The 14,158-nt window shown below is 36.6% G+C and overlaps 1 protein-coding gene across 1 annotated transcript; it reads left to right on the top strand.

Moving 5' to 3' along the window:
• Window positions 1-1,910: 1,910 nt before the first annotated feature.
• LOC102217068 (von Willebrand factor A domain-containing protein 5A-like) lies at window positions 1,911-13,923 on the top strand. Its single transcript, XM_023351593.1, has 22 exons — window positions 1,911-2,018; window positions 2,760-2,822; window positions 3,181-3,383; window positions 3,470-3,692; window positions 3,782-3,948; window positions 4,039-4,153; window positions 4,252-4,427; window positions 5,599-5,687; window positions 5,896-6,040; window positions 6,225-6,304; window positions 6,388-6,502; window positions 6,600-6,758; window positions 6,861-6,964; window positions 7,723-7,940; window positions 8,148-8,183; window positions 8,431-8,460; window positions 9,441-9,464; window positions 9,725-9,754; window positions 12,049-12,102; window positions 12,175-12,362; window positions 12,926-13,049; window positions 13,151-13,923. Exons 2-22 carry the CDS (start codon window positions 2,780-2,782, stop codon window positions 13,228-13,230), a joined length of 2,403 nt encoding a protein of 800 aa, XP_023207361.1. The 5' UTR covers window positions 1,911-2,018; window positions 2,760-2,779; the 3' UTR covers window positions 13,231-13,923.
• The last annotated feature ends 235 nt before the right edge of the window (window positions 13,924-14,158 follow it).

The raw sequence follows: 14,158 nt of genomic DNA, 5'->3' as shown, positions 1-14,158 counted from the left end.
CTCCTATGTCCATTGCATGCACAACCCCTTCTCTGAAACGTTTACATTGTTCAACAACCTGCTTCCAAATAAGGCGCTAGTCATCTCTGCTCTCCTGTTAGTTCCCCTTTTTCCCTTAACCTTTCACCATCTACCTCCAATATATCGGTGATGTTTAATTGCAGTTACACCTTTTCACACCATTTCAAGTTCAATGTCAAAATCACATTTATAACTTCTCTAGCTTCTCTGATTTAGCTTTCATTTATAATTTTATAACCATAACTGATTAATTACTCTTATTATAGTCTTAATGTGAGTTATTACAGATGTTTTCTGAAAAGAAACCAAGAATAATCTATTATTCTAATTATTTGATACCAAAGTTACTTGTTTTACTTGCAAGCATTCCCACAAATGTAAGTGTAAGTATTATTACAAGTAAACCAATATTAATATAAGTATTTTACTTTGAATCTTATCAAATTACTCAAAATGTTTAGACTTTAATTCTTTAAAACTTTCATGCTTTAAAAAAAGGAATAGTGTCAACTATATAAATATATATATATCTTCCAACAACAAAAGGAAAACACACTTCTAAAGGTTTTTGAGCTGGGGTTGCATGAAGATCTTAGTTTTCCATACCACACTAAGAACATGAAGTGACAAACGGTTTGGAGAAACAAACTACTTTCCAATAAGAGCTAACCCCTCAGTCTGTTTTCTATGATGCATGTCTAATAATTACAGAAAAAAATAAGTAAAAACAGCATGTTTTAAAGCTGATAACTTAAAAAACATGATGCCTCATCCTATAACCAAGCAGCAACAATGAAGTGTGAATGTGTTTATGCTTCTTACTTTTACTTACTTTTAGTTTTTCAATATTTACCTTTCAGTAAAGATTAAGAAATGGAATTCATGTGAATTCTGCAGCAGTGTTGTCATATATTCAGTCGCTCTGCGGCTTTTGTAACAAGCTCTGTGTGTCAGTCTCTTGAAACAGGAAGTGCACTGCTGGGCTGCAGAGTGCAGAGCAACACTATGGGTCTGAGGTTTTCTTTAGTGGTCTCAAGTTTGTGAGTGATATACAGTGATAGTTTAATCTCACCATGCAGGCTCTAATTTACACGTCTGATTGCTTAAATAATGCACAAAAAAGTCACTGAATATTTTTTCTATATCGTAGCACCAACAACGCTATATTCAAAGTCACTACACTCTCCTGTCTTTCCTATTCTCGGTGAAGTGATCTGTTCACTCTAATATGAGTCACAATTGTGCATTCATTGCAGGTGGACAAAAATTAACTAACCACTGTGTGTGGTGAAAATATGGTTCACAGCTGCCAGGAAACATATAGAATTGGACATTTTTTAATATTTTTTTGCACTTCAACGTGACTGCCGGGTCAAATTGACCCGAACAGTATCTATGTAAAAAGTCGACGCTGGGGGGAGAGGAGTTGCAAATGTGTAAAATGAATAAATTTTCAATTTATTTGTAGAGTGCACCTATTAAGACAAATAGAAAAAGTTTCATGCAAAAAAATACTTCCAACTATTAAAAGAAAATTTTTTTAAAACTTTAAAACGGGTCAATTTGACCCACAACATAACAGGAGGTCTAAAAGATATAAAGGTTTTCCATTTAAAGTACTGTCTTTAAAACTAAAACCTGAGCTCAATTTCAATGCTTTACTTTATCTTATAATAGTTATCAAATAATTTAGAATGCTTTGTCATTTCATGTGAATCGGTTGCTGCAGTCCATGAAATACACTTAAAGGGAAAGAGGAACAGTCTAATAAAAAAAAGAGAAGTAAAAACGGTACAGGACAAAATAAATTTGCTTAAAATGTACGTACGCACGAGGCTGGGCTTCACTATCAATGCTCCGCCCACCCGGTGCGCTTTCATTAATAAAACGAGCGTTCCCGGTAGAGGAACAGCTGTTTTGGTCTGTTTGAGCAGAAGCTCTTAGTTTAACGCGCAGAAGATTCTGTATTTCTCCGTGAGAAGGGTCTGTCCTCACTGGTAAGCTTTCTTCACTTCTTTTCTGAGTTTATTTGAGCAGACGCACTCGCTAGCATTTAGACCAACACAAACAAAAACAGCTGTGGTTTGGCGCAAAAGCAAATCCATTTGACTCATCACATTTCTAAAGAAGTCTTCCTGGTTATCTGGCTTGCATGCAGTCAAGCCCATCTTTTCACACACCCGGTTGAACTTTGTACGTTTTCTTGAGAAGATTTTTAACTTACTATTTTAAAATAAAAATATTTATTTTGATAGTGTCAATGTCTCAAACAAATTAAGAAAACTTTAATATACATTTTTGCTCACTTAAAATCTGCTTCTGTTTAACTTCCCAAAATTTATATAAAGTCTGAGATTTTTGAGATGCTTGTGGTGAGACACTCTAAATGCTAAAGTTCCACGATATTTGAAATTGCTTCTCATTCCTACTATGCGGTACTTTTTGAGTTCCCAGGCCATAATGTGGTATATTGGGGTAAAGGTGACCTAATATTTGTTATATCTATCTCATCATATATATTTGACTTCCATGTACCACAAAACACAACCATTCACAAAATTAATTTATTTAAAGTAATTAAATCTGATTTTTAAATGCAATATTTACTTCACTGTCATGTCCCCTTAATAAGTTTAAGGTTTTCCTGATTAATTTTAAATGTTTTCTTTCTGTTTGCTTGTGATATCACAAAATGTTGCTGCCTAGTTTAAAGCTTTTTAACCCATTTCCCCCCAAAGTTGTCTGCCTCACAGGAACAATGATGAACTTCTGCGGTCTGCTCACTGAAAAGAAGGAACCAGGTAATCAGCTGATAGAAAGCAAACTACACGGTGCGTGCCGTGGTGGCGTAGCGCGACCCGTATTTGGAGGCCTTGAGTCCTCGACGTGGCAGTCGCGGGTTCGACTCCCGGACCCGACGACATTTGCTGCATGTCTTCCCCCCTCTCCTTCCCTGTTTCCTGTCAGCCTACTGTCACATAAGGGACACTAGAGCCCACAAAAAAGACCCCCTGGAGGGGTAAAAAAACAAAAAAAGAAAGCAAACTACACTTGGTTTCTTCTCAGAAAGTATTTTAAGCACAGAAACTGTGAAGTGTAATAAGACACTCATAAGATATATTTCTGTGGTTCATTCTTGTCTTTCTTTTGCTGATTTAGTTCCTCTGAAGAGCATTGATGCTCAGCTGGAGGTGAGGGACCATGTAGCTACTCTGGTCTCCACTCTGACCTACGAGAACATGGAGGACAAACCTCTAGAGGCTGTGTTTGTCTTCCCTCTGCCTGGAGATGCTGCTGTGTGTCATTTCAGTGCTCAGATTGGAGAAACACACATTGTAGCTGAGGTGAAGGAGAAACAGCAGGTGAGCTGGAACAAAGATGTCTTCTCTATAAAAAAACTGAAACACAGAAAAGTGAACATTGCTCACATGCTTCATGTGGACTGCAGGCTCAGGAGGAGTATGATGACGCTCTGAGCTCCGGTCAGCAGGCCTTCCTGTTGGAGGAGAGTGAGCAGAGTCCAGATATCTTCTCTCTGAAGGTGGGCAGGCTGCCTCCAGGAGAGAGCGCCTCCATCAGGCTGGAGTACGTCACTGAGCTGGCTGTGCAGGCTGATGATGGGCTGAGGTTCTGTCTGCCTGCTGTGCTCAACCCTCGATACCAACCCCAGGGTAGGAAAACCAGTCAATAAATGGATGCACTCGTATACATTTTAATTGCAAACTAAATGACTCCCAGTTTTCTCTCATGTTGTTTCCAGGTAGTGAAGGTCCCAGTGTCCAGGTGACCTCAGTACCAGCCTCTCTGGTGCCCTACAGTCTGTCCTTTTCCGCCCAAGTGTCCTCTCCTCGTCCAATCTCTAAAATAGAGTCCAGTTGCTCTCTGGAGCCTCTTCAGTATCTCAACGCTGATCAAACTAAGGCCACGGTGGGTAGAGAGCTGATTTTACTGCTGGATGTAGTTATTACAAACAAGATAAATAACTTTAGTTTTCTTATTTCTGTTTTTGAATTGTAGGTTAAATTGGGTGGAGGACACAAGTTTGACAGAGACATTGAATTACTGATTTATTACAAAGACGCCCACCAGCCCTCTGCTGTGGTGGAGGCAGGACAGGCCTCTGCCAAACCTGGTGAGAACGGATTACTTAAGGAGTTACTGATTATTCATTGTTGGAATATGAGAAGGTTTATGTATATTTGTATTTTTTCCATCTTCAACATGTCCCAGGCTCTCTGATGGGTGACCCAGTGGTGATGGTTAGTCTTTACCCTGAGTTCCCCCAATCAGTGATGTCCTCACGCGCTGCCTGTGGAGAGTTTGTGTTCTTGGTGGATCGATCAGGAAGTATGGTCTGCTCCATGAACAACAGCACACCGCAAGAAACTCGTATTAGCAGTACACGGGTATTTATCCAAGTTTTAATGGGATAGTTCAAATTATTTTAGAAGGATGATTGTTTAGAGTTGATGACTAGTAATATTTGTTACACCTTCAAAGATTCTTCTGTACGGGTCACAGATTCTATTCTACAAGTAAGAAAATGTAAAAGTCATGCTCTAATACTTTTTCTCCACTCAGTCCTTTATATTTAGAGCAAAACTAATTCAAACGCCTGTATTCACATCTCCAAAAAGACATTTTAGAAAATGTTTTTTCCTTAATACAGACACAAGTTAACTGTATGAAACTACTGATGCAAGTCACAAATCTGGTTTTACAAGCCACGCTTTAGCTTTGTGTAATTTGTCATGCTGAAAGTGGAGCATAATGTTTTGTGTCTTGTCGGTAGTATGACTTAAAAAATACAAAAAAATACAGACCTGGCTCAAGTTGAACCAAGTACAGGAAACTGTTACTGGGACTTTGTGGTAAAAATGAGCACTTTAGTGTTACTAACGCTACTTCATGGACTAATTGCAGTGAAATCGTACCTGACCTACTTTTTCCTGCTTAGCAGTGTTGCTGTCAGCATGTTGTGGGTCACATAGAGCATATCCTCTCATTGGTATTATAGTTTAACTAAAAGCACAACAGTATTGGACATTATTTAGAAATTAGTCCACTTGCAAAAAATCACAATGTAAAAGCAAAAAAAACAAACAAACAAAAAATCTACTTTTGGTCTGGAACAAACAAGAGAACCACTGGACTTTCCTGGTGTGATACACATGTTGACATGTTCTGGTGGGAAGGAATTTTCTTTTGGCCATTTCCTGAATCAAGAAGACCACAGGACTACTTTGTTTAAATATTTTGCCAGAAGTGCCATTCATTCTTGAGGACATTTTGACTAAAGACTTTTAGGTAAATAACCACTCAGTGCTGACTTGACAGCAATTAAAAGCCTTATAAAATGACACAACTGATATATTTAAGTTGGAGTGTCATAATATGGCCAAAGTCAAATTGAGTAGATTTGTCGACTCTGGATTAGATGTTAACTGTTCAGAAAGTCTTAAATTGTTATGAAATAAATAAAATAAATAATTAAATTGAACTACATCTTTATGTAACTTGTCAAAGCATGATTCCTTCTCTCTGTAAGTGTGTTCTTTACTTCCTGTCTTTCTTTAGGATACTCTGCTGCTCCTGTTGAAGAGTTTACCAATGGGCTGCTACTTCAACATTTATAGTTTTGGTTCCTCCTTTGAGCACATCTTCCCGTGAGTGACATCTACTGTAACTCCCAGTCCTAAACACCCTTTAATAAGTTTCTTTTTCTTATTTCATTTTTCTTTGACTAACATTTCCACAGGAAATTTCATGTAAAACTTGGTAACTTGGTGATTGTTTTAATAGATTATGGCATGTTTTGTGGCTTTTGATGTTTATCATAATTTTATTTGACATATTCCGTACTTTATTTGGCAGTAAGAGTGTGGAGTACAGTGAGAAGACCATGAAGAAGGCTCTAGAAAAGGTTGAAAAGATGGAGTCTAATCTTGGAGGAACAGAGATTCTTAGGCCTCTTAAGCACATTTACAGCCAAGCCTGCATTCCCAAACATCCTCGACAGGTCAGATATACACACTTTTATTGCACCAACTCTTGACGTTGCACCAGCAAATAATGAGCTTTATCACATCTATGTAAAATTAACAATGTGGTTGTTCACCACAATGACTCCTACTGCTTTACTCATTTCTGAAATGTTAGAGAAACTTGTTTTCTCCAAAGCTCATTTACATCTCCTCCCTCAGTTGTTTGTCTTCACTGACGGAGAGGTGAGGAACACCAAAGAAGTTACTGATCTTGTTAAGAAGAATGCAGACTCCCACAGGTGAAACCATAAACACACAGATCCCCAGTCTGGTTCATGTTCTGATGTCATTGTGAGTTTGAAATCAAACTCTTGTATCTTAGGTGTTTCTCTTTTGGGATTGGAGAAGGAGCCAGCTCTGCTCTCATCAACGGGATGGCCAAAGAAGGCGGAGGTCAAGCTCAGTTCATCACTGGGGCTGACAGGATGCAACCAAAAGTAAAAACAAAATTTCTGGGAAAAAAAAAATCACCAACTCATCAGAATGTAATGATAGTAAAAGTAAGTAATTTCACAACTATTGTTTGAATCACAGGTGATGCAGTCACTCAGGTTTGCACTGCAGCCAGCTGTGGAGGACATTTCTGTCTCTTGGGATTTACCAAAGGGAGTGTCCGCCACCGTTCTCTCTCCACCCATTACAGCAATATTTCAGGGTCAGAGATCGCTGATTTATGCTCAGCTTACAGGACCGGTAGGGTCACCAGAATCTCAGTTTATGTTTTCTGTATCAAAGCATTTAGCATGACATATTGTTATATTTTTATCTATTTTTGTAATTTTTTTAATTTGTCAGAGTTCAGAGGAAGCAGATGGCAGTGTGACAGTGAAGTACAGCCTGGCAGGTCATCCCTCTCAGAACCAGCTGCACTTCAACCTCAAACCTGCAGAGGACTCTGGGTAAACGCCTGGTTTACAGTATTGACAAGACATATCATAGTCTTGTTGAAATGAGGTAGTATTTCTACAATTTCAAGGATCTGCAACACTGAAATATAAAATAATCATCCAGTGATAGTTGTGATATAACTGGTTCTTAAGAGGCAGAGTCCACTATGGACAAGTCTCTACACCATTCAGCAGCAACACAGAGACACACTCATAGGTAATTTAGAAACACCAGTCAACCTAAAATGTAGACTTTTGGCCTCTGATATGAAGAAGAAATACCAGGAAAAAACTCAAACATTCACAGAGAGAAAATGCAAACTCAATGCAGAAACTCTGGACAGGATTAAAATTCACAGCCTTCTTGTTGCAACGTGAAATTACTAACAACTGTGCCGCTATTTTTGCAGCTCCTAATGTGAAATAATAAACATGTTATTTCTAATTTTCCCTTGTTATAAAAACAGTTTTTTTGTATATATATTTGTGGAAAGTTGTGGACATTTTAGTATGGAAAGGATTAAATTAGTGATATTACAACAGAAATTGGATTTGATTTACTTTTCAGAAATGTGAAAACATAATCTTCCTGCTGCCATAAATGTTGCTTATTGAATTATTGATGAATAGCAAACAGAGATAAAAAGATTGACCTTCTTCCTGAATTAATGAAAAAAATAAGGGGCGTGAAAACTGAGAAAGCAGAGGCAATTTGTGTTCATAAAAACATTTGATCTCCATCTTTAGATCTTTCTCCTTACTGTCTGCAGATTAACAGTCCACAGGCTGGCTGCTCGCACTGTGATTCGCTCTATGGAGTCAGAGGAGAGGACACGAAGACGACACCAGGATGAAAAAATGAAGAAGAAGGTGGTGGAGCTCAGCATCCAATCAGGAGTAAGCAGTTGTTTCACTGCCTTCATTGCTGTCAACAAAGACAGCAGCCAGGCAGTTCAAGGACCGCTGGTGCGCAGAAATGTCCCAACAGGTGAGTAATTTTTTTCCCAATCATATATATAATAACAATAATAATAATAATAATATGTTATTTTTGTCCTGTTTAATTACTTTTTACATGGACTTGTGTCTTCAATAAAGGTGATGATGTTGCTGAATGTGTTTTTTTTTTTCAGATTGGCAGCTTTTATTAATTTAGTATCACCTGTTGTTTTTTTTAACTCCTTTTCTGTTTTAGTAATGGCGAATTTGGGTTTAGCTCCACAAAGAGCTCGTAAGTAAATTCTTCAAAAACAAAGTGAAACTACAATAAAGAAACAATCACAATAATTTGTTGAGAATACTCTGAAATAACACAAGATATGTCAGTACTATAACTTACTAATTATATGGATGGTGCCTATAAATGATGAATAGTTTTATTTTATTGTGGTTTAATTTTTACTTTGGAATATCTTGTAAGAACTCATTCAATGTAGGTTTTACCCTGTCTTTTTTCTCCTTTTCTGTTTTTGTTATAGGTGTGTCTCTTCGATCTCGACTTAACAATTGTAAGTAAAACAACTACAACATTAAGTACATTGTCTGAAAAACCCTCAATAACAGATTATCATTATTCTACTGCTTCCTGTTGTCTTCTTTTCTTTTCTGCCACTAATAACAGAAACCTGTTATGTGACTCATGTGAAGCAAAAAACTATTTCCATTGCACTTTTGCGAAATACATCTATTTCAATGCGACCAAATAACTCATTGTCGAAAAATGTTTTTTGTCTCCAAATTGATGTGTTTCCATGAAGTAAATGTATCTCTGTAATTTCAGTTAGCGCATCTCTATGCTTGTGAGAAGAGACACACCAATACACATTTACAAAGATTTACATTTTATCTGTTGAAAATAAATCACATTTTCTCTGGACTTAAACCGCAATGAAGAATAATATTTTAAGGATGAAGCCATGATGAGATTTTCTCAAACTAGAATTTTCAATTTGTTTGAAATGAAATTTGCTTAATTTTATCAACTTAATCTTTTTAGTTTAAGAGAACTTTGGGCCTAACCTAAAAATCTCAGCAACTCTAATTTCCTGATTGGTTAAATATCAGTAAAATCTTCTCTGTCTCTGATATGGTAGTTTGCAGATATATTCATACACCAAAAACTTGTCCATATTGTGTCACATTTCAACCACAAACAGAAATATATTTGAAATTTAATGTGAAAATTGAACACAACTGTGAAATGGAAAGGGTATGAATACTTTTGCAAACCACAGTTTTACAGAAAAATGTGTTCTTGATAAATTAGTTCACTAAAACAAAACAAGGCACAAGCAGAGAATAATATATATAACTACAAAATTAAGTATATATATAAACTTTGACTTTTTGATTTCCATTGTTTTATTATGTTATTTTTGTCCTGTTTTAATTATTTTTTACATGGACTTGTGTCTTCAATAAAGGCGATGATGTTGATGAATATGTTTTTTTTATCACCTGTTGTTTTTTTACTCCTTTTCTATTTTAGCAAAGGCTATGTCTAAACGAAGTTGTAAGTAGATCCTTCAAACACAAAGTAAAACTACAATAAAGAAACAATCACAATAATTTGTTGAGAATACTCTGAAATAACACAAGATATTTCAGTACTATAACTTATTAATTATATGGATGGTGATGGTATGTTCTTGCCTATAAATGATGAATAGTTTTATTTTATTGTGGTTTAATTTTTACTTTGGAATATTTTGGAAGAACTCATTCAATGTAGGTTTTACCCTGTTTATTTTCTCCTTTCTGTGTTTGTTATAGTTACGCGTCTTGGATCTCGACCTGACAATTGTAAGTAAAACAACTACAACATTAAGTACATTGTCTGAAAAACCCTCAATAACAGATTATCATTATTCTACTGCTTCCTGTTGTCTTCTTTTCTTTTCTGCCACTAATAACAGAAACCTGTTATGTGACTCATGTGACGCAAAAAGTATTTCCATTGCAGTTTTGCGAAATTCATCTATTTCAATGCGACCAAATAACTCATTGTCGAAAAATATTTTTTTTTTTTCTCCAAATTGATGTGTTTCCATGAAGTAAATGTATCTCTGTAATTTCAGTTAGCGCATCTCTATGCTTGTGAGAAGAGACCCACCAATACACATTTACGAAGGTTTACATTTTATCTGTTGAAAATAAATCACATTTTCTCTGGACTTAAACCGCAATGAAGAATAATATTTTAAGGATGAAGCCATGATTAGATTTTCTCATACTAGAATTTTCAATTAGTTTGAAATGAAATTTGCTTAATTTTATTCACTTAATCTTTTTAGTTTAAGAGAACTTTGGGCCTTACCTAAAAATCTCAGCAACTCTAATTTCCTGATTGATTAAATATCAGTAAAATGGGCGTGCCGTGGTGGCGTAGGAGATGGCGCGACCCACATTTGGAGGCCTCAAGTCCTCGGCGCGGCTGTTGCGGGTTCGACTCCCGGACCCGGCGACGTTTACGGCATGTCTTCCCGCCTCTCCTTCCCCCTTTCCTGTCAGCCTACTTCATGAAAAAGCGACCCTAGAGCCCACAAAAAGACCCCCTGGAGGGGTAAAAAATATATATCAGTAAAATCCTCTCTGTCTCTGATATGGTAGTTCGCAGATATATTCATACACCAAAAACTTGTCATATTACAACCACAAACAGAAATATATTTATTATAATTTAATGTGAAAATTGAACAAAACTGTGAAGTGGAAAGGGTATGAATACTTTTGCAAACCACTTTATGTAAAACCACAGTTTTACAGAAATATGTGTTCTTGATAAATTAGTTCACTAAAACAAAACAAGGCACAAGCAGAGAAGAAGCTCAGTGGCAGTTTATTAGCATTATTATGGTTTAATTTTCACTCTGAGATCTTCATCAAAATAGATTTCAGAGGATTTACATTTCATATGAAAAACAATTATTACATTTTTTTCCTCTGCACTTTTGGAGTGGAGCATATGTTTTGTTTAGATGATGCAAAACTTTGTAGGTAAAACAAAATAATAGAAAAAAAATCACAGTCATTCTGATGTGTTTTCAAGAAGGACAGCTAAATTGTCCTATTTTGCTGCAAAGAAGGAAAAAGGTGGAATATTCTCTATTAAGTAAAACAATGAATGAGTTACAAGCACAGCATCATAAAACAATCCTCAATCTATTATTGGTCCTGAGAAACTGACAATGACACCATTTGGTCTTATTGTTTATTTAAATGGACTAACCTTAAAATTAGGAACATGTCAAATATATTGTTGAATTGTACTATTATTTAAAATGTCAGTAATTTGCAGCAGAAACTAACCTTTAGATGGCGCTGTTTTTTTCAAACACTGAATCAGAAATATTCTTTTAGTCTCTCTGGGCTCCAGCATCTGACAGACATTGCTAAGCACAACAACATCTAAGCCCTGAAACTACTGATGAATAAAACTGCAGCAGTTAAAATTTTAATCAACAACAAAAAAAAACAACAAACAAAACAATTGTTAATTAAAGGATTTTCTGATTGTTGGCTGTCTTTAACATTTCTGAATAAATGTCAGTCATATTTCAAGTTTTATTTTCAGAATTTCATAAGCAGAGAGTTGAGTGAAAATACTACAATTCCTTAATGAATGATAAATTTATGGAGTAAATTTATGAATACGCCAACTTTCAAAGAATGTGGCAAATATCCTGTGACAGACTAATTTCAAGAAAAATTAAAAGCTTCATTAATGATAATCTGTTTGCAGAACCTCTGTATATTGTTGTTGTAAAAGAGCAATATTGCTGTCAGATTGTCATAATTATATGGCTGACAATAATTTTCAGGAAAGGTGCCTCCGTCTGTTAACCCTCAGACAGTGTAAGTGCGACACTTGGACAAGAGCTAAGCGGAGTTGTCATGTCAAACTGTCAGTTCCCAAAACCACAGACAAAAAAAAATTGTGAAAGCAGGGAGCTAATTAAAGCTCTGTACGTTTTACCACTTTTTAGAATGTGGGAGGGTTAAATGATGTATTATTCAGTTACACATGCAGAAACATTTACTTGTACCGTGATGATGGACGATGTTCCTCAGTAATGCTCAGTTTCTTTTTATTCTAGGGTCGCTTTGTATGGAGAACTCTGGTAGTTACAGACATGAAGAACCCATTGATTGTAAGTAGTATTTATTAATGCAGTGGATTATCGAAACTCACCTCATCTTATCAAGCTCTTTTCACTTCACAGATAATGGTGCTATAGGTTCATGGGAAGATGTGTCAGCACTGTCAGATGATGATGAACAGCCCCATAAAGACCCTCTGCTGCAGCTGGTGTCCCTGCAGAATGCATCTGGCAGCTGGATGCTTGATGAAGCTCTGGCTGCTGTGCTGGGAAAAACCAAAGAGGAGGTGGAAAAGGCAAAACCAGAATTGGTGGGTTGTAATCTAAAATAATAATAATAAAAAATCTTATAATGTAAATATTAAATCTTTCTTATTTATGCCCTTTAATGTTAGATTTTGTTATTATTATTATTATTATTATTATTACTATTACTACTACTAATAGTAATGGCAAAACCTAAGATTCAAGGTTGCAAAGAGGGGAGTTTAACTAGAAGTAGGGTTAACACCGACTTCATGTCCAGCTGACCAATAAGCCTAACATGCATATTTTCACACACAAAAATCCATAGTCCGCAGAGACAACACACATATACTTGGGGAGAACATGAAAGAGCCTTGCAGAAAGGCCCTTAAGTGAATTTAAACTCAGAACTAACACCATATTTCAGGGTCAAAATTGTAATCAGAGATAAAATGGAGTTGATCAACTAACCATCAAGTATATGAAACGTACTCAGTAACAGACACTTAGTAACCGCTAAGCTCCAAGTAGTCAGTGAGATTCCTCCTAGTGCAGCCTCAGTAAAGGAAAACAGCAGTATAACATCTCTCCTTTTCATTGTCCTGTTTTGTTTCTCTCTGTTAATTAGGCCAGAAATAAAATGTGGGCCTCCATTCTGGCTCTGATTTGGCTTCATGGTTTTAAGATGGATGCAAAGGAGGAGTGGGAGCTTCTGGCTATGAAGGCGGCATCATGGATTAAAGCTCAGAACGGTAATATATATAATCACCAGGGAACTCCTGTTTTTAAGTGTGTAATAAAACAGATGTCAAAACTGGATGCAAAAAATAACATCAGTGAATCTTTTCTTCAGCTCCATGTGTGTCAGAGTGCGTTGAAGCTGGAAATAAACTGTTGGGTTGCAGCATGAAGAAAGAAGCTCTGGGGCTCTGAGGTTTTCTGTGAACAGGCTTCAGCTCTACTATGAAAGCAGCTGAGTGGAGAAAGGAAAACACTGAAGTTAATGATGACCAAGAAGAAGATGTTTATTGTAGATTATAGATGTGTTTATTCCAAGTCTAGGATTTTTTTTTCCTTTTTACAACATTTAATCATGCATCTGCCAGCATGGCTTGTAATATTTGCACTCTATGCATAAAACAGAAGTCATGGAGCATAGAAATGCTTTTTGTTTACTACAATCAACATATTTGCAATTTAACCAGTTTTATTGAAACATATATACAGTGTGTATATATATATATATATATATACTCATTTAATTTGTGAAAATTAAATGAGTAATAGAAAATAACAGCAGACGAGAAAATATTCACCCTTCAGTTTTTTAAGAGATTCTCTAAATCCCTTTTTAGTCACTCTGGCCCTTAGACCCGTCGACCATTTTCTCACACTTCTTTGACATAAACCTTTAAACTGTATTTAACTCAATATCCAACCAAACATTGTGGTATCTGTGTATATTCAGGGTTTCTGTGAAGAATTGTTTGTGAAGAGCTGTTTGGGACTCATGCTATTGTTCTTTACTGCAGTGGTCCCCAACCCCCGGGCCGTGGACCGGTAACTGTCCGTGGACCAATTGGTACCGGGCCGCGCAAGAAATAACTGAATACTTCCGTTTTATGTGTTGAGTCTGGAGGATCTTTTATTTTGAAAATCCTTTAACCGGATTCTGTCGGTTACGTCTTGTGCGCTAACATTGAGCCCACAAGCAGCAGAATGAGGTAGAAACAGCAGCAACAGCATCGGTGTCGGTCATCTTGACTCGCACTCCCGCCCCTGGTCCCATAAATGTCCGAAGTCATGCGCACACCCCCGGTCCGCAGCAAATATGCGAAGTCTCGACCGGTCCGCGATACTA

The sequence above is a fragment of the Xiphophorus maculatus genome, chromosome 18, assembly GCF_002775205.1.
Source record: "Xiphophorus maculatus strain JP 163 A chromosome 18, X_maculatus-5.0-male, whole genome shotgun sequence".
NCBI classification, from domain to species: domain Eukaryota; kingdom Metazoa; phylum Chordata; class Actinopteri; order Cyprinodontiformes; family Poeciliidae; genus Xiphophorus; species Xiphophorus maculatus.
Note: the sequence above shows the minus strand (reverse complement) of the source record. Positions and strands in the feature narration are given on the sequence as shown.